We start from the raw sequence: 21,379 nt of genomic DNA on the forward strand, positions 1-21,379 counted from the left end.
TATGTACTTGTGTTACATTTCAAGCAAACCTCCCCATGTTTCACAACCAATTTGCAAAGGGTCATGAGAAAGAGAGAGGGCACTGCAGTTCAGAAAAGGAGTGGGGAGGTAAACACTGCTAAGAACACCATTTTCTTATTCTGTTACCTCATGGTCTTTCCTGTCCCTGCTAAACCAGTGAAAAATCACTGGCAGTTCCCATTCTACAAAGGCAGAAGAAAGGCTAAGAGATTTGACCTAGGACAGCCAATCAAGGGCTGGGCAGGAACCACCCTTGGCTTTCTACTTCCAAGTATGATCAGTGGAGGTGAATGGGGGCACTGCCCCCCCCCCTCGCCCCCAGCCAGCCCACACTTGCCTGCCTTCCACATATAACCAACCCAGGGGGTGGTGCTGTCTGTCGGCTTCCTTAGCCTCAGTGCTGCCCTTGTAGAATTCAGATGGGAGGAGCATGATTGCAAAACTAGATTCAGCAGGCTCTGCCAGTCATTGGCTCTAACTCTGCCTATCACTGTCTGCCTACTGTTCCCCCCCCCCCCCCACCTTCTGCCCTACCAGTCTCAATTGGGTACCACCAGCCGCTGAGCACAATCTCTGTGGTTTCAACAGCCTGGCAACATTCCATTACACAAGGCTTGCACTTACTTTTGTACATCCGAGCAGATACGTAGCCTGCTGGGGTCCCCAGCAAGACCCACAGCACGACAGCACAGGTCATCAAGGCCCCCCTGTTGGCTGGCGAAAGGAATCCAAGGCAGGCAAGGACTGAAAGTGTCAACACAGAGAACAAAAGTGTGTTACAGAAGAGGTTCCCTGGTGTAAATTGGTGCAATGTTCCAAAAGTGCAAATGTGCCCCCAGGGTTGAAACTTTCAAAACACAGAGTGAAGACATTTCCTATTTGTCCAGGCATTTAGATCTTGAAGTATATGATTTTCCAAGATATTTACCAACTGCTGGTTTTACTGTATTTCAACTGCAATATTGTGGCTTTTAGTGATGGGAATTTTTTCAATCTGGTTGCTTTACTGACCTGCTGTTAGCTGCCCTGTGCTCTATAAGGGAATAAGGGCAGGATATAAATTAAAAATCATAAATGCGCCCACCCAAAATCGGAACGTAAGGAGTTGCCTTATGCTAGTTCAGACCATTGGGTCCATCTAGCTCAATACAGGTTAGCCCACTGCGTTAGCCCACTAACGCAAGAGTCAACATTCCTGGGTACCGTGCATATACATGAAATCGCATTTAGTGGGGGAAACCATCTAAGAAGCCAAACTCCGCCAAACTCCACCACAATCGCTCCCTCCAGACTTCCTTTCTCAAACTCCAACTCTCCACAGGCCTCAAAGGTCGATGCAAAGGCTCTTGGGGTCAAAGCTGTAAAGGCCCCTGAGATTGCTACCCATTTCCCCACTCTTCTCATGCCATATTTGCAGTTTTCCTGCTCTTTTCGGGCTGTTTCTGCCCCTTTCCAGCCATTTGTCAAAGAGAAGAACAACTACCAGACTTTTAGAAGACATCTGAAGGCAGCCCTGTTTAGGGAAGCTTTTAATGTTTAACAGACCACTGCATTTTAATATTTTGTTGGAAGCCGCCCAGAGTAGCTGGGGAAACCCAGCCAGATGGGCAGGGTATAAATAAATCATTATTATTATTATTATTATTATTATTATTATTATTCAGTTTAAAACAAGTTATTTAATTATTTCCTGTGCCACACTTGTACACAGTTGTGGGGAGATAGCAGCTCTCCAGGATTTCAGGCCGGGGGCGGGGGGAGTCTTGCAGCCCTGCCTAGAGACATGAGGGGGCCTTCTGCATGCAAAGAAGGTGCTCAAAATAAGGCCCTCCCCTCACCCACCAAGCTTTTGAAAGGGGTGAGGAACCTGTGGGTCTTCAGCTACCACTGGACTGCAACCTGTGTCAGCCCTGACCAATGGCGACTGCAGCTGGGGCTAATGGGAGTTAGGAGCCCAGCAAACTTTTGGAAGGCCAGAGGTTCCCCATCCCAGTTTTAGAACAGCTTTATGTCCTGTGGGGAATCTTTGTCAGAATCACCTGACAAGGAAGACCCACCGCAGGACCCCAGTACGCTGCAGAGGCTTCTGGGACATGTTCGCAGGCAAATGCATGGGAACATTAGGCAGCCTCACTGAACTGCTGGGATGGCTCGGTTGGTGGAGCACAGGGCTGCAAATCTCCGGGTTGCAGGTTCGAGCCCTACTCTGGACAAAAAAGATTCCTGCATTGCAGGGACTAGATGACCCTTGGGGTCCCTTCCAACTCTACCATTCTGCAGTTCAAACCGAGGGTGCAGATGATCAGTATTGATAGCATGGCTTCTTCTGAAAGAGAAAGCCTGTTTTTCAGTACTGATCCTCCCAACCAAAGAACCCTTGGCAAGCTCCCAATGAAAAGAACCATGGAATTGTAGAATTGGAAAGGACCCTGGCAGCCATCTAAGTCCAACCCCCCGCAATGAAGGAATCTCAGCTAAAGCTCAGGGTTTCCTAAAACAACAAACAACAAAATACTCTGCCTTAGAAAACTGTACCATTCCTGTCTTTCTTTCTTTTGTGCATGTGAGGGAAGGGTTGCAGCTAAGCAGTACACAGCGTTTGCTTTGCACAAAGAAAGCCCCAGGTTCAACCCCGCTGCATCTTCAAGTTGGACTGGGTATGCCTCCACCTTAAGCCCCTGACAGTCAGTGTAATTTCAATTCTTTATTTATACGGCTATTAGCCCATAAAGTATGTACGAACATAAAAGCACAGAAGCATAAAGACCAATATATCTAACAACAGAAGGTGAACACCACGATGCAAGGGTGGGTCATTGAGCAGTGACAAATAACAGCTTGGGGCCCGGAAAGATCCAAGGGACGGTTCACAGAAAAAAGGAAAACTGGAGACGAGATCCGTCATGCACTCTCATCATAACTGTCCGATTAGTTTTTGATGTTGTTGTTGTTTTTTGGTGGTTTTTGTGTGTGAGATAACTGCATTCAGGAATCTCGCCACCTGCAGAGTTACAGAAGGATCTGTATCCTGCAAAAGCAGTGCGGCATGTGACTCAACAGGCCTGCCAACCAAGCGCAGTAAAGCAGGACCCAAGAATGGGTATGCTATGTAGGGGACAGTTGAACATTATATGTGGAAGAGATTCAACTGTTTTCCCGTCACACTCGCATAGCGGAGACACCAAACCCTTGGAAAATCTGTGGCTCAGCAGGTTCGATGGAAAAACATTGAACCTTGCACGAATAAATGCAAGTCGGTGTGGTACAGATGAAAGAGATGGCATGTATGATGGAAGGCCAAGTGGTGGGGTTATTCCATGATACCTGGGGGAGCAGACACCCCCACCCGACAGTCAGTGTAAACAATGAAGCTAGATGAAACAATGGTCTGACTTGGAATAAGGCATCCTCCTAGGTCCTCAAGATCTCAGTTGGTTTTGTGACTGCTCAGCTCCACTGTGCATAACTGTAGGGTGATGAGCTTACACAATTTTTTAAAAAAAATATTTTCTCCTGATGGCTACAGCTGCTGCCTCAAAGTATCTGTCTTCCCAGCGGCCAGCTGTCCCCAGGTTTACACGGGGTGGAATTGCATATGCAAAACAGGCAGCACAAGAACACACAGGAAGGTGCCTTATTCAGAGTTGGACCACTGGTCCATCTAGCTCAGGTAAGTGAACACTGACTGGCAGCAGCCACTGACAATCCTTGTAGACAATGCTGAGCTAAGTGGACTCAAGGTCTGACTCAGCATAAGGCAGGTAAATATTAATAATATTGGTAATAACATAAACACACAGAAAGCCAGTATTGCATAAATAACGATGATGATTTCAGGCAACCTCCTGCTACTTACATAAGGTAATAAATGTCATTATGAAAATCTGCGTCCCTTGCCCCAGGAAGACAGAGAGCAGCATGCCCTTCCTGGGAGGCCTAAACACATCTCCATGGACCAGCTTCCACCCAAACTCCTCCTGGGCGTCCTCCTGTAATAACATCTCTTTATTAGACATACATCATGCAACAGTGAATTAGTACAAGCCAGACGTGAAATTCACTTTCCTAGCCTGATTATCTTCCAGGTTTTGTTTCTGAAGGGGACTAATTGCATCAGCGTTGTTACTCACTGGTTTTACAACTCCCTAATGGACTGCTGGGTGGGGGTGGGGGACTTGCGTGTGCAGAGGATGTAGATATATTAAGAAACGCTTATCTTGAGGAGGAGAAACAAACATTAACACGCTTAGCTAGAGTGCCGCAATGTTAATTGATATTAAACAAAAGATCATGTTCAATTTAAGTGGTATCGCGAGCACTCAATGCATTTATGCATCTTTGTCTTCTGCTGCCTAACAAGCCAGTTTGAAATCTGACATGAAAGGAAAGGAAATGTCATGCCACAAAACCAAGGCCCAGGTTCTACCAGGTGTCAACTCCTGTGGTTTCCACACACTATAGGCTGGCACTATAGGGAGCAACAAGGCAGTGGAATAAAACATGAATCAAAAACGCTGTTCCAAATCAAAGATGCTGTTCTGCACCCCCAACACTGCTGAAGCATTCAATTCCCTCTTTTTCATCTGGGGTTAGTTACTGCACCAATGTGACCAAATGTTAGCTTAAGTTCTCTAAACAGATCTTCGTGGCAGAATACTTCTCCCCAAAACAAGTCACCCCTCTTTTCAGTCCATATTGTTAACATCCTTAACTTTTCTTCTTGTTCCCAATGGGAACAAAGGTTCATGGCAAAGGTTTAGTGGCAAACTCCCTTTTCCAAGCTCAAAAATTCCTTTCAAATCAAACATTGTGCAATGTATCTCAAAGCACTTGTCCAGTTAACAAAAGCCAGTCTAGAAAAAGGAGGTGCCAATACTCACTTAAGAAATACTTGAGCACATATTTTGCTGAGCCTCCATGATGAGATAGCTCAGGGGAAATTATTTTTAATATTTTTAAAGGATTGTTCTGATACTGTTTAAAAAATGTGTTTCTAAGATGCCCCAATGAAGGCAATTCATCTTTCCAAAATGCACTGGGAGAAATAAAACACATTGGCAGTTTGCAAACATGTTTTTATTTCTCTGTGTTTCCACCTGTAGCAATGCATACATGTGATACACCACATATGTTCATGGTGTATGCTATCTTTTTTAATGGTGTATGCTATCTAAAGGCAAGGGAACCATGCTTGTTTCCCTTCAAAACGACAGTTCCAGTCAAAAACAAGTACATCAGAATTTCAATCAAATAAAATTCATTTTCTTAATCAACTGAGATGCATTCAGTCAGATGAGAACCCCACGTCAAAATACCAGGAGTCCTCTACATGCCAAAACAGAGGGTATTACCCATCTGGTGGAATTAAAGAAAATGAGGTGAACATTTTGGACTCATCCACACAACTTGCTTACTGAGCATCTGTCCATATTTGCTGATCAGCAACTGGTTTGACTAGAGGCCTTTCTGGGAAGTGTGTGTTAGTCAACAGGCCACACAGCTATTCTAAGAGTAACTCCTCTTTCTCTAACAAATTTGCAGTTGGGGAAAACAATGAAATAGAAGCTCAGTAACTTTTCTTCACTTCCCTATCATTACCAATGCAAGCTACATTCCTTATTGAAACGTGGCCTGGAAATTGTTTCTTGCCCTCTGCAATCTTGTTCCTGCACTAAACAAAGACACTTTAGGTAGGGAAAACTTTAAGAAGGATGTTGACAAGCTGGAAGGTGTGCAGAGGAAGGAAACCAAGATGATCAAGGCTCTTGAAACTAAGCCTTATGAGGAGCGCTTGAAGGAGCTGGGTATGCTTAAGCCTGGAAGAGAGGCAACTGAGAGGAGATACGACAGCCATCTTCAAATATCTCAAAGGCTGTCACATGGAAGAGGGAGCAAGCTTGTTTTCTCCTGCTTTGGAGGGTAGGACTTGAACCAATGGCTTCAAGTTACAAGAAAGGAGATTCTGACTAAACATCAGGAAGAACTTTCTGACAGTAAGAGCTGTTTGACAGTGGAACGGTCCCCCACTGGAGGTTGTGGACTCTCCTTCCTTGGAGGTTTTTAAGCGGAGGTTGGGTGGTTATCTGTCATGGATGCTTTAGCTCAGATTCCTGCATTGCAAGGGGTTGGACTAGATGACCCTTGGGGTCCCTTCCAACTCTAAGATTCTATGATTCTAGGTACTCAGGCACCCAGCAATTCTTCCACCCTCCAAAGGTGGGCACTTTCCACAGAAGGGTGTGGCGGGACACATTCTATTCTATGTAACCTTGGTTGGAATCTTGGGAGCCAAATACCTAGGAAGCTGAAAGGAAAAGCTTCTATGGGGTTGGTTAAGAATATAAGTTTAAGGTTCCCCAACATATGAGATTTAGGTGTCTAAATCACTGCTCATGCAGCATATCTGGGAAATTTAAGCCATGATTAAACTCCTCCTGCAAAGAGACAATGCAGCAAAAAATATTTTCCCTAGAAACCTGAGACATAGAAAGTTCTTGCCGCACCAACACTGCTGCCTTTAAAGCTTGATAGTGTCTTGCCAGAGAAGAAATCAAATTACCTAAGCAAAGCATGAGAGCTGAGCCCCTGATTTGTTTCATATGAAGCAAGGCACTCCTCACCTTGGGAAAGCTGGATTTTTGTAAGGCTGTTCATTACTTCCAAATGACAGCTGATGGAAAGTCTGTATTTTGCAGACTTTTGTTTTAATTAGCTAAGTAAATACGGCCTATTTGCTTAAAGTTTTAAGAGCTCTTCACTGAGGCGGCCACAGGAGCCACTTCCCAAGCAGACCACCTGTAGCTTTCTAGTGAGCCGCTGGGAAAATGGAAAGACAAAGGAAAGCAAGAAATGCCTGGCCTTTAGGAACATGGCTCCCAAGGAAGGCAACAAATGGTTGCTGCAGAAGGGGCAAGAGTTCCTCTGTCACCTCCCTCTCAGCTCTGCAGCATCTGTTCTCCTTCTCCCACAAGACTAGAACTTGGGGTCTTCCAGTTAAGCTGAATGTTGGAAGATTCAGGGCAGGCAAAAGGATGTACTTCTTTCACGGTGCAACTATGGAATTTGCTCTCCCTAGGGGTAGCCATGGCCACCACCTTGTATGTCTCTAAAAGATTGGAGAAAACAGTGTAGGTCAAGGCAATGAATGGATGGTAGCCATATTGCCTAGGTTCCACCTCCACTGTGGAAGGCAGGATACCTCTGAATACCAACTGCTGGGGATCAAAATTGGTGAGAATTGATGTTGCACTCATGTCCTGCTTGTGGGTGTCCCAGAGGAATCTTTCTGATCACTGTGAGAAGAACAGGGTGGTGGACTAGGTGGGCCTTCGGCCTGGCCCAGCAGAGATCTTTTTGTGTTCTTGTGTTAAGGTAGGGAGCAAAGTGCCCATCTTTTCTTTCCAGTGTTGCAACAGTTACAGAGGCACATCTTGCCCTCAACCGTGAAAGAGGACTGCTACGCTAGCCTCCAGACTTCACAAACCTACTCAGAATCCCCCTTGCTCCAAGGGGCCTTGCAGCACCGGCACATTAGTACAGCTCTGCCCCACCCCTCCATTTCGGAACTTAAAAAGGCACCCCATTTTACTTACCGAGGAGTCAATCTGGTTGTATCTTGCAATATCTTTATGCAAAGTCCTCAGAAGGATCATGGCAACCATTCCAGACAAGAAGAGCACAATTACAAGGGAATTCATTATGCTGCAAGTGAAAAGCAAACTCAAGAGATAGTAAACTGATCCCATGTGGCATCAGACACAATTCTTAAGTCTATGATGTGGCACTGAACACTCAAGTCCAGGGCAGGCGATCAGTGGCAAAACTAGCAGTATTGAAAAAGTGATTAGAAACTTTAAATAGGATTAAATAGTCAAAACTGAACAAGGGACGGTGCTATGATGAACTGCTTGATGAAAAGTATTTTAGGTTGGGTTTTAGGTGTTGCCCTGAAATCTCCGGGCAGGACTGGGAAAGACTCACGACTGAAACCCTGCAGACCTGCTTTATGACAGGCTCTTATAATATTTGACCTATGCCTTATAACACTACACTAAGCATTTCATGAATTAAATATATGTATCAGAAGCACACATGCATATGAACTTCTTGCCCCTTTGAACTCCGACACAAACCATGATTTGCACTAAACAGAGTTTACATTATAACCCATGAAGTGGGTTTCCAAGTACAGACAAGCCACAGTTTGGTCATTTCGCCTCCAGCTGCACATTGCAGATAGTATCTCAAACATCAGACACCAAGGGCAGAGTAACTTCCCAAACCATAGTTTGTTGGTTTGGATGTGAACAGCAAGCTACAGTTTTTCTTCAGCTGTGGTTTCCAAACATAGTATCAGATCCTAGTTTGTGGCCATTTACAAAGTATGGTATGTCAGGTGATATTTGTTCAGATGTAACAAACCACAGTCTGATTTTTCAAACTGTAGTTTAATGGTTGATACACGCTTACTTTGCACTGTGTGCCTCAAGACTGAGAAGAGGTTTCCTCTTTATCATCATATTTTTTTTTAAAGGCGAAGGGGAAACTCAATCCATATTCACTGTGAGCTTTTTTTCCTTAACAGTAAATACTAACTTCAGAGATAAAACTCCAAAGCAAATCACATGACAGCATTAAAAGAATGTGATCAACTGTAACATCTCAGAAATTCTCTGAAACGAGAAGATAAAAGGAAAATGTGCCAATTGCTTTTCTTCAGGATACAGAAGGCACATTCTTTGCATGAAACACAATACTTCGAGCAGCTCCCAAGAGGGCCAGTCCTGAGGAAAGTAAGTCCACAAATGAAAACATGAGACGTTGGCTGGCTTGAATGCTAGCTGCCTTCTTTCTAACCACAAGTTCCAATTCCCAAAAAATTAAGCAAGATTCAGATCTTCCAAGTTTTGCTGCAAGCTATTTCTTTCAGAACTTTCAACATCTCTTACCTAAACCACTGGATATTGGTATGGGGCATGGATTCCAAGATGTAGTCCCATCTCGAAGCCCACTTAATATTGTTGTTCTCCTGCATGGAAAAAGTATGAGATGAACAATGGAGTACTTCTCAGAAAACAAGTCTTCATACATTTAATTATCACTGGCTAAACTAACCCATTGGGTAAGCTAACCTGGGAGTAGGTGCAACTGTGTCTGTTAGCACCAGAAAACAAACCACTAGCTGTAACCAAAAGCTAAAAGGAGGTCTCAATCCATGTGCTCAATAAATGTCCTTTTCTATAGCAAGGAATGTGCAATGCTGCTGTATAGAAAAGTCTCTGATTGATAAAAGGGGGGCCAGTACCTGCATATACTGAGTTCAGTGTGGACACTACAGTTACTGGTGCAAGGTGATTTACCTGTAAAAGCAGATACTCCCACAGGGCACAACACATCTTGTGCTTTTTAATGAAGTTAACGTTACATACCCAAGTTAAATTAAGTCTTCTTAAAAAGCCAAATATTGACAGGCAGTTCATTCATGTTGTCAAATTAAGAGGACCGAGTGGCTCAATGGAATGGTAACAGGATACAGAAGCTTGCACTTCAAGGTCATGGGTTCAAGTCACATTCCATTTGGAAGGAAAAATGAAAGTTGTTAGCCCATGACGGCCATTTGGCTGCCTGGGAAAAGCTAGCTAATGGTCTCCACCGACTTCCTTGCAATACAGGTGTCTTGCATCACAAAAACCTAACTTTAATTGCCACCCTTTGGAGTTAGTCTCAACACAGCTATTGGGATTGGAGCGGATATGGAAATCAAGCTACTAAGCCCTCTCTGCAGTTGACCATGCTGTGTCATATTCAATCAGGACTCTCCTCTAAGCAGGCTGTCAATCAGTCGTTCAGTGCCAACACCAACTTTTCATTAAGAGATTAAAGCAGAGTCATTCCTTCCACCCCAATTTCGATCAGCAACTAAATGTGTGCTCAATATAGGCTAAGCAACTAGAAGAGAAGGAATTGTTCCTTTGTGACGAAAAGGCTTCCAATCTCCCTTAGAAAAAAATCCAAGGTTATTCTTGGATAGCACATGGTATATATTAATCATAATCATGAAAAACAAGATCTATTTGGAGAAATATCAATCAACTATTTATGTCATTTGTAACTAAGCGCAGTGTATATTTACGTGTTCAACTGTGGGATGTTTGTACGATTACTTATACTTCAAAAAAAAATAATGAACTACGTTAAACAACTTATAGGGGTTTCAGGCTAAATAGACAGCTAACTCTGAATTTAAAGTAAGTACCCAGGTTGCTCCCCCACTGCCTATAAAAACTGATAATCTGAACCATTTTAAGAAATTATAGCTGCAAAACATCTCTCTTGTACTTACTTCAAATTTCACAGAGTAACTGTAAATCAGATTCAGCTTGCTGTTAAACTCTGCAGAGATTTCCATGGGGGGGCCTTCACAAGACAAATTGTTTATATCCGTTTGTTTATAACTACAAAGATAAAATATAGTTTTATCACACATGATGATGCAAGAACCTTTGTTGCAATTTTTACAGATTCACTGGCATAGTGTTAAATGTTTTCGTTTTTCTGAATCAATTTGCCTGAAGTGCCAAGTGTTCTTCAGAGTCCAGAGACATTTTGTGAATTAAACGCACATTGCAAAAACTTCCCTGTGAACAAAAACAATGAATATGGCTTCTGAGCACAAAACGAAACCTGAATGTAAACTCCAGTGTTGTTTGGGGGCTTATTCCTTCAAACCACAAGCTAGCTTTATGCACCAGCCCCAAAATCCAGGGTCATAACACATGCTACTTCCCCCCCCTCCAAAAAAAGTTTATTAATATTAGTATTAGATACACTCCACGTAAGAGGCCAAGAACCAGGCATTCCAGCATACATGCCAGGTATAATACGATCATTTCACAATTGTCCCCCACACTATGTTGACTAATTCAAGATGAGTAGCCATACGTAACCTGAAGAAAGTGAGATCCAAGAGGATCCACAGAATCAAGAGCAGCATTATAAGGTTAAGGGCCACTTTGCAAGTTACCAACTATCAATTTTCCCTTAAGAATACGGACATTGCTATGCTATGAAGTACCAGCATCCCCTCCCACCCAGCACAACCCAAGAATACATAAGACAGCTATTGCACAACTGAGGAACCTTGAGCACCCCAGATGTTGTGGGACTACAATTCCCAACATCCCATACCATGCTAACTATAAGTATAGGAACATAATGGCCCATCCAGTCCAGTATCCTGTTCTCAGAGTGGCTAGGCAGATGCCTATGGGAAGCCCAAAACAAAAACTCAAGCACAAGAGCATTTCCCCCTCCTGCATTTTCCAGCAACTGATATTCTAGCTGTGGAGGCAAAGGATGGATGCAACTGAAGGGCCACAAGATCCCCATCCCTGATGTATCAGCTGCTTTGTTGTGATAATTACAGTGGAAAAGGCACTTGAGTCATTTTTCATGTATGACAATTGAAAGCAGCCTGCGGAATTTACTTCTGCAAGAAGACTGGGAACAGACCCCAAAGCAAAGGAACAAATCCCCAAAGCATAGGAATACAACTTGCAATTTATTTATTTATTTATTTATTTATTTATTCATTTATTTATGTAGAAGAATCTGCAGTGAACAAAGCAATGGGAAGACATTTAAGTTACCCTACAACTATGAATCAAAGGGCAGCTTTTAAAATTATTATTTCAAGTCCAGGTGAGTTTTGTAACAACTTTCATGTTGTGTGAACCTAACAATTTGCAATGTGAGAAAAAAGAGGTCTGGACACCCTGAATAACCTGCAACTGACTCATTGTGCCCCAGTTACAACACCTGCCCATAAATTGGGGGTTCCTAAACCTGAAGGTATGCCCACTGAAGAGGTAAATGGGATTGAAATCTTAGGATTCGCTGACAAATAAGAGAAGTATTAATATCCACATATTAATTCCATGCAAACAACTCAGCCTAAGGTTGTTAGATTTGCCATGAACAGAGCTCACGTACTTCTAAAGAGCAATACATCTGGGAAAGGGTTCGTAAGATGCAACTTTCACCATCCCTGCAGTCCTGTAGAAAAAGCAACACCCATGGAGCTGCTTCTGACATCAGAGAGTTGCCAGAAGGGAAAGGAAATGACCATGGTAGAATCTGGACCACGTGGCTCCTAATGCGCATTACTCATCCCTATCTGCTATGTAGTTCACACCCCTTCCCCGTCATTCTGGGAAGGAGCTTCAAGACACAGGAAGCAGACCAACTAGAGGGGCCGGGAGAACAGAGCGGAGTTTAACCTAAGGAGGCTACTCTTGAGGCTGAGCCCTAGAAACAACACTCTCACAACAGTCCTCCAGGAGTTGTGGGTCAGCACCGACAGCCTGGGAACAGCTACTATGAGAGCTCTTTTGGACCCATTATACGCTTACAGATTTCAACCCTCTCAGTTAATGTTTTGCTGCCAGTTATTTCCTTGAAATAGCTGTAAAACAAGACTGGCCAATTTTAGTTTTATTTTTAGCCAAGCAACACATGAAAGCAGAGGGTGTGACCACTCCACAATCTTGCACGCACATTCTCATGACACACATACAGCCCACCCTACTCAGCTGACACATGCAGATTGGCTGGGGGGGAGGTATTGCCCCCACCACCATTTTTGATCTGATGATTGGGGTATCTGCATTCCCACCAGGGCACAGAGCTTTGCCCAACCAGCATTGCATCTAATTTATTTTTGATGCTGCTTCCAAAACTGGGGAGCCAGAACATGGTATAAGGCAGCTTTTCATGCTCCTGGTCAGCTTGCTCAGGATTGTCCACAATGACTGGCAAATGGTATTCCAGAATTTCGGACAGGGAGCACCCCCAGCTCAACCTGGAAACACCAGGGACTGAACATGACACATTTTGCTAGCAAAGAAGTCACTGAGCTATGGCCCTTTCCCAGTTTGCTGGGGTGTTGGATCAAACAGTTGAATACCTCCCCACTGCTGTTTAATGCTAAGTTTCCAGAATGCAGAGCTTAAAAAAATAAAAGCTATCTTCACTGAGATTTGAGAAGCCTTACAAGATGCAACTCCATCCACATTTTGCCAGCTGTGTCCTCCCACTACTTGCAGAGCAAGTTCAATGCCACTGACAGCAACACAGAAGAAACACAGACCAGGTCAAGCTCAACTCCAAAGGAAAGGACTAACTTTTTTACTCTAATCCATCTTCTTCCCTTGAAGCAAAGTAGATCAGTACTCTTACAAGGAACTATAGGACCACCTAATGGAGGGAGAAAGGATTGCAGGCATTGCAGGTGAAGCAACCCGTATTTTCAAGCACCTCGAACCATTCTCTTACAATATATCTTCAGACTACATGTGGCAGCAAACATCAGTTTTGTGATGATAGCTAGATAGATGATAGATATTGTAGATACACACAGAGAGAATGTGTTTCAACCTCTTTTTGAGCACAAAATCCCACAGTGCCTCCCATAAAGACAAACACTAGAGAATGAGAGATGGGTAGAAACAAGGCAGTGAAAGAAAACTTAACTATGCCCCCTTGTGGAATGCATTACCCCAAAACAGTTATCGCAAGCCATTCAGGAGAGCAGTGGTTCCCAAACACGTTTTTTCCCCACCTGAAAATTGCTGAGACTCTTGGTGGATCACTTCATGATTTTTCTGCCTTGTTGTAGCAATCATAATGAGCTGTGCTAAAGGCTGTGTGGTTTTTAATTGCATTTTCGCAGCTTCTCTTCCTTCTTATATAATGCATTTGGATGCATTCCATAGATTTCAGATTGCAATACAATAAGAGAAATAAAATAAGCAATCGAAAATACCATTAAAAATCAATACGAGTATTTGGTGCAACATGCTGGTTGACTGACCAAACCCAAAGAGCGCTTGCTATTGGTTCCTCATCATCCTGGGAAAAAGGGAGAAGTGGAGTGGCACGGGATTCTGTGTCTTTATAAACAACTTAAACAAAGGAATTGAGGGGATGCTCATAAAACTTGCAGATGACACCCAACTGGGAGAAGTAGCTAATGCCAAAGATGAATCCCAGATTGGAGATTGGAGAAATGGGCCAAAACTAATAAAAATGAATTTCAATAGGGCTAAATGAGGTTCTGCACTCAGACAGGAGGAACCAGCAACACAAATATAAGATAGGGGACACCTGGATTGCCAGTAGTACAAGTAAAATGGATCTAGGGGTTTTAGTAGACCACACGTTTCACATTAGCCAACTGTGTGATAAAGCAGCAAGACCACCCCCATCATTCTGCCCGGACACTGAGATCCAGCGCTGAGGGCCTTCTGGCGGTTCCCTCATTGCGAGAAGTGAGGTTACAGGGAACCAGGCAGAGGGCCTTCTCGGTAGTGGCGCCCACCCTGTGGAACACCCTCCCTTCAGATGTGAAGGAAATAAGCAGCTATCCTATCTTTAAAAGACACCTGAAGGCAGCCCTGTTCAGGGAAGTTTTTAAATATTTAATGCTGTACTGTTTTTAACACTTGATTGGGAGCCGCCCAGAGTGGCTGGGGAAACTCAGCCAGATGGGCTGGGTATAAATAATAAATTATTATTATTATTATTATTATTATTATTATTATTATTATTATTATTATTATTAAAAAATCAAAAGCTTCTAGAACACAATGTAGGATAAGCTTAAAAAAATGTTTAACTTTATGAAAAATACAGAAGCTTTTCTACTAGGGATAACGGACACAGGCATGGCAAGAGGAGATCAGAAAATATTCCTCTATGCCACAAGAGCGGGAAGGATCCTAATTGCTAAAAACTGGAAAAAAGAAACTGGGCCAACAAAAAAGGAATAAACTGTTAGAGTATATTGAACTGGCTAGATTAACAGAGACCACACTAGAGATCACACTAAAGTTTCAAAAAGCAAGGGGGAAATGCAGAGAACACTTCACAAAACAGTGCCCTAAAATACATACCTAGATTTGTTTTGATTAATGTCTGCAGGAGACTTTGTGGATATTTAAAGTTACAATTAGAAAATCTTAATAATTATTCATAAAGGACACAGTTTATAAGAAGTAAATAAGGAGGCCAGATACAGGATAAAGTAAGTCTTCTATTTGGTTGTTTGTATTGTTGTATGTTATGTTCACTGTATGTTATGTTCACGTTTAATGTGTATTGGGGGGTGAGGGGTTGTGTTATGTTGTAAATAAAATTCCAGTTTTTTTAAAAAAAGCAGCAAGAAAAGCTAATGCTCTTCTAGGCTGCATCAACACAAGTCTAGCATCCAGATCAAGATACTGCTCTATTCTGCATTGGTTAGACCACACCTGGAGTGCTGTATCCTGTTCTGGGCACTTCAGTTTATGGATATTGACAAGCTGCGCAAACAAGATGATTGAGGGTCTGGAAACCAAGCCTTATGTATGAGAAACAATTGAGGGAATTCGGTATGTTTAGCCTGGATAAGAAAATACTAAAAAGAGATATGATTACCATCTTCCAACATCTAAAGGACTGTCACACGGAAAACAGAGCGAGCTCAGAGGGTGGGACATAATCCAAAGGCTTCAAGCTACAAGTAAGAAGATTGCAGCTAAACATCCTGGAAGAATTTTCTGACCGCAACAGCTGTTGGACAGCAGCACAGTCTCCCTTGGGAGAATGTGGACTTTCCTTCTTTGGAAGTTTTTAAGCAGAGGTTGGATGGCCAGCTTGGATGCTTTAGCGGAGATTGCAGGGGGTTGGTGTAGATGAACCTTGGGATCCCTTCCAACTCTACAATTCCACAATTCTCTAATGAATGTGCTGTCTCCCACCTTCAACCACAAATCCACAGGCACAGGCACAGACCACCTGAACGACATTGAGGGTCCAACAGTGGTCCACAGATCACAGTTTTAAGAACCACCACTGTACGGTAAATTCAAATCATACATCCATTCAGCAGATTTGAACAGGATAAAGAGTGTTTTGAGTCTGCAATTCCTTAAGGACAGATTTTAACAGATTCAATATCCAGCAAACATATATATGGGTAAAGAACAATGCAGGAGCACAAAAAGTGGAATGCTCCCAGGAACCTCTCGCCACCTCCTTAAAGCCTGAGTAGACTCTCTGAATGCAAAGGGTTGAAGGAAAAATAAATAAATGGATAGCAGGAAACTGTGGGCTTCCCCTACTCTCCATTTCTTTATTATTCCCCACCTGCGAAAGGTCGGGACTGCATAAGAAAGCAGGTGCATGTTGCAGGCTTCTTGTACTGCTTAGCACCCCAATACCAAATAGAGCAGGTAACCAAAACGGAACTCAGTACGAATAGTATCTGCCTGTGAACTGACACGCTGTAAATTGTCAAGTGCCCAGCAGTTACCTTTTGGGTTCCAGGCGAGCTGTAACCAGGCGAGCTCCGAGCCAGTTCTCATTCTGCGCACTGTGGTACGTGATCGTAATATCAACGTGGTTGAAAAGATAGTAGGTATTCTTCTTGTTGAACTCAGACTGGGAGTGTAGGGGAGAGAAATAGAGCCATTAAATGCCTAAAAGAATTTATTATTATTTTCAGTATTATTTATTCAATTTTTAAAATGCAGCTTTTTAGGAATTCACCCCTCATGGAGCTACAATTCCCAGCACCCAGAACAAACCATAGTTTCCAGGATGCTTCAGAAACAGTCATGCGCTTTAAATGTGTGGTGTATCTTGTGTCTGTATCTTGTGTGGATAGATCCAACCTTTGGAGTCGCACTGAAGGTTGAAGGAAATCAGAAACAAGTTCAGGAAGCACAGATGCTTTTCTTGGGAGTGGAATAGGAAGCACTACCCATTTCATTCCCTGTACACACTTCTCCTCCATTCAACTGTTCAGGCTCTACTTTTTCATGCACCTCCAGCCTTACCCAATAATGCACACTGTTCATTTCCAATGCAATATGTAAAGCAGCCCTTTGTTTTTGGCATATAAAGGGTGGGCTTTGGAATAGTGGCTGCAGTTCTTCTAAGAGAACAATGGCCTTTTCCAGGGTAATGCAAAAAAGCAATGACTCTGGGAAGTCTGCTGTAGAATCTTTGGAAAGAGAAATGACAATTTCAGAAAGCTGCTTCAAGTACAGTGGTACCTCTGGTTACGTACTTAATTCGTTCCGGAGGTCCGTTCTTTAGCTAATGGGGCCTCCCACTGCTGCCGCACTATTTCTGTTCTCACCCTGAAGCAAAGTTCTTAACCCGAGGTACTATTTCTGGGTTAGCGGAGTCTGTAACCTGAAGCGTATGCAACCCGAGGTACCACTGTACTTTATTTTTATTTTTATTTTTATTTATTTATTATTATTATTATTATTATTATTATTATTACTATTTTAAAAACCTACTTTGGAGAATGAGTCTCTCAATCTCTGAAAACCTACTAACAAATATATTTAATTACACTCTCACTACTTGATGCTGGTTATCTGCTGTTTACTTTTCATGGACGCAGCTCCAAAGCAAAGGAAATAAAAATGCACTCAACTATCCTTGCAAATTAAACTTTTAGTATACATCCGCATCAGTGTGTTCCCCTGTGACCATCACTGATTGCTTTCTTGGTCCTATGCCTTGTTAATAATAATAATAATAATAATAATCTGCAATAATATCTTTATAGCCAATGAAATTTGCCACTGTACAAAGAGACATTAAGCAGCCCTTTCTTCCTGTAGATATTCCAATGCCCAGCAATACCTACTGAGAATTCTCCTGCAAGACCTGAACCATCATCGCCTAATTCTCACATTACTTCTGGGCACGTAATGCATACTCTGGGATGGGCAGAACAACACACAGGAGCAAACAACATAGCATCTGAGCTAGCCATGGAATCAAAACTGTTTTTCTATTTTCCGGCCAAACTGTTCCCAAGTGAAAGCGCTGGGAAAGTGAAATGTAGCTCTGCTCAGATATTTTAGGTCAACCAGAGACACTCTGGCTGTTTTAGACAGATGTTTTAGATATCAGTCATGTTGGCTGCAGCTGATGCCAATATCCAGAGGGCACCAGACTAGCAAAGGGTGGTTTTGGTTCCATGACGGAGCAAGCTTTGAACACCTAACAGATCATCTCATTCCATATAGACCCCAATCAAACCCTGTGTTGCAGGAGAGGGAATCCTGGAGGTCTGTTCTGTACCATATTGTTTGTTGACCTATTATGTGGTGACGCCTAGCCTTTGGACATTTTCCCCATTGCATATGAGGCAGGTACTGTCTCTGTTGTCTTTGAGGTGCTTGTTGAGGACTTACCTCTTTCACCACGCCTTCTAAGTGGAGTTTTGTTATATCAGTTGGCATCTCTGTCAGATTTGAAACTGATTTTACATTATTATTTAACTGTATTATGTGCAAAAAAAAATATTTTATATATGTAACTGTTTTACATGATATTTACAGTACTGTGGTACCTCGGTTTAAGAACAGCCTTGTTTACGAACAATTCGGTTTACGAACTACGCAAAACCAGAAATAGTGTCCCGGTTTGCGAACTTTACCTCCGTCTAATAAACGGAAGCCGAACAGAAGAAGGGCACCAGGAGTGGGAGGCCTCATTAGGGAAAGCGTGCCTCAGTTTAAGAACAATTTCAGTTTAAGAACCAACTTCCGGAATGGATTAAGTTCGTAAACCGAGGTACCACTGTACTGTAAATTGCTTTGAGGTCCTTCATAGGAAGCAATTCTTAAATGCAATAGTAATGATCGTGATAGGAACATGGGAAACTGCCTTATACAGAGTCAGACCATTGGGTCCATCTAACTCAGCACTGCCTACACTGGCTGGCAGCAGGTCACCAGGGTTTCAGGCAGCAGTCTCTACCAACCTTACCTGGAGATATCAGGGATCGAACCTGTGACTGTCTGCATGTGAAACAGATGAGTTATTGTCATTCCCAGCTGAGTTACAGATGCTGGTATTCTCTTGTCTACTTTCTTGTAATCTGTAGCCTACATTTATTTTTAATTCTCTTTAATTATAGGTTCTCATTGATTATTTAATTTTGGCTATGTTTAGAGGGCCAAAAATTCAATCAAAATCAAGAGTCAGCAAGTGATAATCAACTGAGCCCTTCAATACACAGCTGGCAACCAGTCCAAATAAACATGCTCAGACTCATACTTCATGACACACATTTTGTATTTCCTTCCCCCATCATATATCTTCTTAATTGTTCAGCAGGAGTTTTTGCATGTACCAACAAGGCATGGTTCAGGCATAACATTTGCACAATCAGCTAAACCACCATTTAGTGCAGGGGTGAGGGAACTTTTTCAGTCCGAGGGCCACATTCTATCATGGGCAATATTCCAAGGGCTACATGCCAGTGGTGGGGAGGCAAACCGGATTAGTGTGGCATGCACGAGGAGGAAAGAGCCGCTGTGAAGCTTGGGCGCATACACTCCCCCTCCTACTCCACCCATGAAAAGGAAGGTGATTTTTGCAGTGTGTAGTTTCGGTTTCCTAAATCTTGGCTTATCATGTAACGTAACCAAGTAACTGCAGTTTATTCCCAACTATGGTCAATGTCAAAGACAAGCCACCCATCTTGCTAAACCATGATTTAGTGTGACACAAAAACACAGCCAATGCCAAGCCACAAAAATTCAAGAGCAGCTCTGCTAGATAAGACGAAAGGCCCATCTGGTCCAACATCATGTTCTCACCAGATGTCTATGGGAAATTTGCAAGCAGGATGTGAGCACAACAGCATCCTCTCCATATGTGCTCCCCAGCAGCTGGCATTCTGAGCATACTCTGGAGGTGCTATGCAGTCATTGTGAGTAGAAGCCACTGACAGTCTTATAATCCATTAATTTAGCTAATCCCTTTTAAAAGCCATCCAAATTGGTGACCATTATTACATTTCGTGGTAGAGACTGCCTTTTGCTAAGCATGGTTTAGACTTCATGCCATAGTTTGTGCTCAAAAAGTGCAAGCATGCTAAAGAGTCATACTGTTTCGCTTTCCCCCAAGAATTCCCAGAGGCTATCCCACACAATAGCCCTGAGGGCAGAGCAACATCCCAATCACTGTTTTCAAGTTCAGTTTTAATGCCAAGCCACTTTGTTCAAGCTCTGCTCTGCAAGCCAGCTTCATCCAATGGTTTCAAGTGGTTATTTGGTGGCCACTTCTAGACCATGGTTTGAAGGACACTGTGAATTCAGACACTGCTCCAAGGTTTGGTGCTGCATCTGAACCTTCACGGGATTCTAAAAAATGCCAGAGGTCTATATCTAATACCTTATCAGAAAACATTAAGGAAATGCACCCTGACCACTTACATTTATAGTGCAGGAATCTTTAGCTCTGCCATCTGAAGCCACGAAGCACCCAACTGGAAATCCTGGATTACAGAATTTATGTAATTCTCCAAAATCGTAACACCAAGTCACTGGCATGTTATCGATAATCCTACACAAGAAAAATTGCAAGCAGATAATTCTGTTAAGAGTCAGAAACGCCATCGAGTTTATTGGCACATTTGCTTTTAAAATGCATTTTAGAATTGCATGTGAATTACTTCGCTCTCTTTTATGAAATCAGTATTGGATAAGATTTCAAATCTCATTAGACAATTTCCATTCCTTCCTTCCACAGACTGTTGATTTTGCAGAATGTATAGACTCACCAGTGATGCTGGTAATTCAACCGCATTCCTTTCTTCAAGAATTCCAGCTTGTTTTTGTCATTTGTATTCTCCGGGTCATAAGACTTCATACAGGCCACTTGACATTGTTGGTTTTTCTTAAATGTAAACTGATATAAGCAGAGAAGTGTTTTAATGTTTTTACTCCATGCAGATGGAAATGACACATTTTCTTTCATTCAAAATTACACTTTTGTAATCATCATTAGACCAACCCTTAACTTAAAAGCTGCCATTTAACATCTAAACACCTTTATGAATTCTGTGCAGTTTTATTTTATCTTCAGTGCTCCCAAATCTTTTCCCTCCTCCTGCTCCCCCAAACACACAAACACACCCCTGTGCAAATTCCAGGTGCAATGCATGCAACCATATAGGTATTTTCAGAGAATCCTTGCTTTCCCTTTCAAAAGCAAGTTTTCAATCCCCAAGCTAAAAAAGGAAAACACAAAATTAATTAACTGATTTTTTAAAAATACAATTTGAAGGCCATTGAAGTTACCCCATAACAAAAAATTCTCTGGGCAGGATACAAATAAATACTTAAAAAAAAAGTTTTAAACACAAAATGAGGGACATAAAGACACATCTAAAGCTACTCAAAGTACAACAAGTAATAATAATAATAATAATAATAATAATAATAATAATAATAATAATTTATTATTTGTACCCCGCCCATCTTGCTGGGTTTCCCCAGCCACT

At 42.4% G+C, this 21,379-nt stretch overlaps 1 protein-coding gene across 1 annotated transcript in view; it reads right to left on the reverse strand.

The window, feature by feature from the left end:
* LOC310836930 (transmembrane 9 superfamily member 2-like) overlaps positions 1-21,379 on the reverse strand; it is a 55,605-nt gene that overhangs the window by 22,246 nt on the left and 11,980 nt on the right. The window contains exons 4-11 of the mRNA XM_083722891.1: positions 20,657-20,784; positions 20,310-20,439; positions 16,373-16,500; positions 10,364-10,475; positions 8,970-9,049; positions 7,614-7,722; positions 3,878-4,010; positions 646-765 (exon numbers count right to left, since the gene is read on the reverse strand). Of these exons, the coding sequence (XP_083579017.1) occupies positions 646-765; positions 3,878-4,010; positions 7,614-7,722; positions 8,970-9,049; positions 10,364-10,475; positions 16,373-16,500; positions 20,310-20,439; positions 20,657-20,784 (940 nt within the window). The remainder of the gene's footprint in view (positions 1-645; positions 766-3,877; positions 4,011-7,613; positions 7,723-8,969; positions 9,050-10,363; positions 10,476-16,372; positions 16,501-20,309; positions 20,440-20,656; positions 20,785-21,379) is intronic.

This window comes from Podarcis gaigeae, assembly GCF_964106915.1.
Source record: "Podarcis gaigeae genome assembly, chromosome: Z".
Lineage (NCBI taxonomy): Eukaryota > Metazoa > Chordata > Lepidosauria > Squamata > Lacertidae > Podarcis > Podarcis gaigeae.